The 6,000-nt window shown below is 43.5% G+C and overlaps 1 protein-coding gene across 2 annotated transcripts in view; it reads left to right on the forward strand.

Annotated features, from left to right (window-relative positions):
- LOC129739228 (ATP-binding cassette sub-family G member 8) overlaps positions 1-5,723 on the forward strand; it is a 131,693-nt gene extending 125,970 nt beyond the window's left edge. For both annotated transcript variants that reach the window (XM_055730655.1, XM_055730661.1), the window contains exons 4-10: positions 780-1,139; positions 1,198-1,647; positions 1,715-2,476; positions 2,535-2,678; positions 2,740-2,999; positions 3,066-3,346; positions 5,046-5,723. In XM_055730655.1, coding sequence (XP_055586630.1) covers positions 780-1,139; positions 1,198-1,647; positions 1,715-2,476; positions 2,535-2,678; positions 2,740-2,999; positions 3,066-3,346; positions 5,046-5,288 — 2,500 coding nt within the window. In that variant the 3' untranslated portion in view covers positions 5,289-5,723. The remainder of the gene's footprint in view (positions 1-779; positions 1,140-1,197; positions 1,648-1,714; positions 2,477-2,534; positions 2,679-2,739; positions 3,000-3,065; positions 3,347-5,045) is intronic.
- The last annotated feature ends 277 nt before the right edge of the window (positions 5,724-6,000 follow it).

Below are 6,000 nucleotides of genomic sequence, written 5' to 3' on the forward strand. Positions count from 1 at the left end.
CATTTTTGTCATTTTTGTCATTTTTGTCATTTTTGTCATTTTTGTCATTTTTGTCATTTTTGTCATTTTTGCCATTTTTGCCATTTTTGTCATTTTTGTCATTTTTGTCAATTTTGTCAATTTTTTTCATTTTTGTCATTTTTGTCTTTTTCGTCATTTATGTCATTTTTGTCATTTTTGTCATTTTTGTCATTTTTGTCATTTTTGTCATTTTTGTCATTTTTGTCATTTTTGTTATTTTTGTCATTTTTGTCATTTTTGTCATTTTTGTCATTTTTGTCATTTTTGTCATTTTTGTCACTTTTGTCATTTTTGTCATTTTTGTCATTTTTGTCATTTTTGTCATTTTTGTCATTTTTGTCATTTTTGTCATTTTTGTCATTTTTGTCATTTTTGTCATTTTTGTCATTTTTGTCATTTTTGTCATTTTTGTCATTTTTGTCATTTTTGTCATTTTTGTCATTTTTGTCATTTTTGTCATTTTTGTCATTTTTGTCATTTTTGTCATTTTTGTCATTTTTGTCATTTTTGTCATTTTTGTCATTTTTGTCATTTTTGTCATTTTTGTTATTTTGTCATTTTTGTCAATTTGTAATTTTTGGCATATTTGTGGTTTTTGTCTTTTTTGTCATTTTGATCATTTTTGTCATTTTTGTCATATTTTTAAGTGTTGACCAAGATTACACAACAAGACCGATCGAACGAAAGATGTACATTTGTTCGATGCATCGAAACCTAATTTTTGACATTACTTTTTTCTTAATTCCTCGGCCTTTTAGACAAAACCTCAACTCAGACTTCACCGATTCGGCGCTAGGTTCGTCGGACAAATCGCCTCAGCCGTACAGCCCGCAGCATCGCAATGTCTACCGCGGGGATGATCCGGCCATCTCCAGCCATCCCCGATACGGTGGGTCCAAATCGAACCCACTTAACTCGAACATGTACACCTACCTCAAGTTTGGTCTACCGCGGGTGTTCCCACCGAACGGAGGGCGAGGCAGGAACTCTTCGAAGGCAAACGGACGTGGTCGGGTGAATCGCGGCTATCGAGACAGTACCGGTCCAGGTCCAGGATCATCCGGGTACGATAGCAGCGATAACGAGACCAACCGCGGAAGAGTGCCAGCTAATTTAAGGTATGAGATGAAAAACTCAATTTTTTAAGAAAGTATTCAATCGTTTTTTCGTTTGTAGAAAATACCGTAGCGAATCTGATTTCCGTGCAATCGGTGCCACCGCATCCAGACCTAGTTCCAGGGCTCAGGGCATCCCTTTGGCAGCGCTCAAACAGGCCAACAGCCGCGCTAGTATAGCCGGAACACACGTGTACAATCCGTACGCCACCAACTTGCGGCATCACAATCTGCGATCCCAGAGTGAAGCAGACCTGCTAGCAGAATGGGACTATGACGATGCTCCGGTCTATGGGGAAACACGATTATATCCGGAAGAGATTTACAACACCCAGAGCCGGAGGCACTCGATAGCGGGGCTAGTGTACCCGAACATCCAGGTGCACTGTTTGGATGTGGTGCCGGGACTGCGAGGCGTTTCCTTGCAGGCCAAAGCCGGGGACTTGTTCGCGATTATGGCAACGTCACAACCGCAAGGAACAGCACTAGTTGAGGCACTTGCCGGTGTTCAGTAAGTCCAGTAACGATAGAAGGCGCTTCATTTTTAAGGTTATCTTCAAAACAACTTTGTTTTCCAGGAAACGAGTGAACGGCGAAATTCTTGTCAACGGGCAGCAGGTCAACCGGCGGATCTTGCGGCAGCTCTGTGGATACGTTCCCGCACTGGACCGAGCACCTTTGGACCCTCGCATGAGTGTCCAAAGCACACTGTCCTACCATGCGGCACTTCGAGGCCCGTACGATCGCAGTGACCTGAAAGAACGCATCGATATTCTAGTTGAAGATCTGGGCCTTACCGCTGTTCGGTCGGCCAACGTGTCTCGTCTTACTCATTCGGAAAAGCAAAGACTGAATGTGGCCTGCCAACTGTTAACTCAATCCTCGATTCTGTTGCTGGATCAGACGACGGTTAACATGGACATCTTCGATACGTTCTTCCTGGTTGAATACTTGCGGCAATGGTGCAGTGCCGGTCGGATGGTTATCATGACCTTGCAGCCGCCTACGTTTGAGATTCTATCGATGTGCTCCGGAGTGTTGCTACTGTCCGGAGGTCGAACGGTGTACTCTGGTAGCCGAGCTTACCTTCCCCGCCACATGGGACAACTTGGCTATCCCTGTCCGCCGTTTAAGAATCCAGCTGACTACTACTTGGACCTGGTAACACTGGATGACCTGTCGGCGGCAGCGCTGCTAGAATCGTCTGCTCGCATAGAATCACTTGCAAACTCGTGGGAACACGTTAATTCAGAGCCACCTTTGGCTGCTCCCGTAGCCAACCTGCCGGAACCGACCAAAAGCGCCGGCTTCTTCGGCCAAATCAGCGTTCTTTCGAAAAGGTTAGTCACTTGGATCTTGAGCTTGTTTTCACTCGCTGACGTTTTGTCTTTATTCTAGATATATGTCTTACAAACAACCGGGATCGCTACTCAACTGGATTAGTAGACTCATTCTGGCTGCGGTGCTTTCTCTTTTCGTGGGCTGCATATTCTGGGATGTCCCATCGTCCGATCCCAATCTGAACCTAAACGATCGACTAGGGTAAGCGAAAACTCGATTGTTCCTATCTCCCAATTCAAATTTTTTTTTCTCTTTATTTTAGGTTCCTACACTGCGTCATGATGGTTGCTTTGTGGCCCCTGTTAATCCTGCAGATCCGGGACGTTCAAGAGGATCGACAGTATGCGGAGAAGGACCTTCGCCTAGGTCTGTACGGTAGATTTCTTTACATCATAATCGAATCGACGCTGAGCGTCCTGCAAAGCTTGTGCATCTGGCTGGCCTACCTTCTGCCAGCCCACAGCATGGCTGGCCTTTATTCGTCCTCTAGTACCAACGACACCGGTATCTACATGTACATGGGTATGAACAAAACCAAGCGGTTGTAACGAACATTTCACTAAACCCGCTTTCTTCTACCATTCACAGGATACAAACTACTCTACCTAATGGCCATACAGACGATCGTGCTATTCGTCGCCCACCTGGTGCCCTGTGGCATTACCGCATCAATTCTGACCACCGTGGCATTGCTGTTCCTGTCCTCGGTCGGTGGCTACGCAGTTCATGCCCGAAACGTGCCGGACTACCTGCGCTGGGGTGAGCTACTGTCCCCGGAGAAGTGGATCCTGCCGCTGCTCACCGAACAGGAGTACAGTCCGGAAACGCTGCTGGCGCTCTCCAGCCAACAGATGTGCCGCAACAAGCAAGTAAGTCATTGACGGTTTCCTTTTGATTCGCCGTATAATCTCGGCTATCAGATGAAGTCTTTTCGATATTCTCTAGAAGATGGTTTTGAGAAATTCAAAAATCTTCGTTGATTCAGTTTCTTGCAATATGCTTTCCAATTGGTACTTACTCCAAATATGTGCCAGTTGTCTTCTTCCAACCAAAGAAAATCCGGACAGTTTGGTGGATTGATACTTTTTTCAACAAAATCGATCTTGTTCTCCTTATACCACTTAACGACATCCCGGCTGTAGTGGCAGCTTGCCAGGTCCGGCCAGAACTTCACCGGACCTTTGTGGGACCAAATGAATAGCAAAACCCTTTTCTGGAGACATTCTTCTTTGTAAACATTTCCATTCATTGTGTCCCCAGTTATGAAAATCTTAGTCTGCTTACCACAACTACAGATCCCTTGCCAAATCATCAACTTACGAGCAAATTTATCTGCGAAAACAAACTTGAATCTACCCGCAACATTCCCTTCACGCTTCGCAAGGTAAAATTTGTTACCGGGTATTTGTCCAAAATCCATTTTGACTTAAGTTTCGTCGTCCATCAAAATGCAACCGTTGTACTTGGTCAACACTTTCTCGTACAACTTCCTTGCCCTGGTTTTGGCAACCAGGTTTTGTTTCAGCGTCCTGTTGGGGTGTTTGCTTGCATGATACGACCGCAAGCCTTCTGGCAAACAAATTCGTCGAGCTGTACTGTGGTTTGTCTTGAACTTTTTCGCCAAATCATGTAGGAATCTCCTGGATTATTGTGAACTGATCGAATTACCTTTGCTCGCAGCTTCCGGTCATATGTTCCACTTTTACGGCTGGTTTGTTTTGCTCGATCTACCGTAAGAGTCTCCCGGTAACTTTGCAGCACCGAATTTACAGTCGATTTTGGATATTTCAGGAATTTTGCGATCTTTACCCCTGACCACATCGGTTTCTCTACGTGAGTGTGCAGAATTTTCTCTCGCCTTTCGCGTTCCATCGTTGATAACTTTTGACTGACAGCTTCAATCTTGATGAAATTTTCACCACTAAGTAAACAAACCATCCGTATCAAAACACTATCAATAGATTCGCGATGTGACAACTAGAGGCGCTGCAGTAAATGAAAAGATACGAACAGATTCTATGGCCGATGACATAGTAAATACGATGCGATGCGATGCGGCGAATGCGAATCAATGCGGTGAACCACATTTAATGAAAATGTATGTGAATCGCTTAAACCTGACATACTCAACGCGGCGAAGCAGATGTCAATTTGTTCCGCCGCTCGAGTTCGCATAGGCTGCGTCCGTAAATTTTCCGCCAATTCGCATCGCATCGCACTCACTATGTCATCGGCCTATGTGAAACAGACTTTATGTCTTTTCATCAACCGACACGACAGATCCTCCTGATTTGATGGCTGCAGCTGGGAAATTTATTAAAAACAATCACGAGATCGGCTGTCGAATCTGTATTCATGTTTTGATGTTGTTTCGATTTCTATTGTTTACTTTTTCCATACGTCCACACTCTTAAAATCAAACCCGCATCTTTGGCTTCTTTCACACTCTATCGGTAGGATTGACTACACACTCAAGACGAAATAACTACAAGTACTAAATCATAATGCTACAATAATTTTCATAATTCATTAATCCATGGGATGCTCTTCTCTCTTTTCTCCCGCCAGGTCCAGCATCAAGAGATTATCGTGCAGCAGCAGTGCCCGCAGCCGAACGGAACGGCCGTCCTGGTCGATCACCAGCTGCTGGCCCGGGACCACGTGCTAGATCCGGCCGATATGTACTCGGCCACAATGCTCGGTCTGCTGCTGACCTGCATCGTGTTCTTCGGCCTCACCATGATCGTATTCCTCAGCAACTGCCAGCGGATGTGCCGGAGACGGAACGATCGACGCCACAAGCACTATTGAGCGATGGACTTCCGACTTCCGGTTTCGGCTCCGAAATACATAGCGATAGTTTTATCTAGGCGAAAAGTGTAGTAGTATCTTTTAGTTGATTATTTTATTTAATTGAAATTGCTAGATTATTGTGGCGGATGTGCATTATGTTAGAAGAAAGCGCGGAAACAAGTGAGAATGATTTTTTTATTAATGTGTTTTAAATAGTGCGATTGTGTACATTTGGTTTATATTTCACTTTCCTTTTCCCTTCGGTTGATTACTTTTGGAACGGAAATCTATTCTACTGATGCTACAAAATAAAATCGTTCAGAAAAGTTTATTGATACATGCGTTGCATACACAAGTATTGTTTTGAAGGAAATTAATAAAAGTGAGCTTGCTATTGCAACCTGGCATTTAGAAGAAATAACAAAGTTCTTAGTGCTCACTTGACGAATAAAGAGCGTTTATTTTTAACCAAATGTGTTGTTTATTATTCGAAAGATGCTACTTTTGTAGATCCAAATATTGAAAGCGATTCCGATTTTTTTTTTTCTGTTTTGAGAGACCACCTTATCAAAATTTTTGGGTGGAATAGCAATAATTCAACCAATGAAAAAAAAGATACATGACTATCTACACAATTCCTTTATTTATAAACCTTAAAATATAGATTTTCTATTAACCTAACGAGCTACTTAAACAATAGTGTTATGAGTTGCATATAGGGTAGGGTTGC

The sequence above is a fragment of the Uranotaenia lowii genome, chromosome 1, assembly GCF_029784155.1.
Source record: "Uranotaenia lowii strain MFRU-FL chromosome 1, ASM2978415v1, whole genome shotgun sequence".
NCBI lineage: Eukaryota > Metazoa > Arthropoda > Insecta > Diptera > Culicidae > Uranotaenia > Uranotaenia lowii.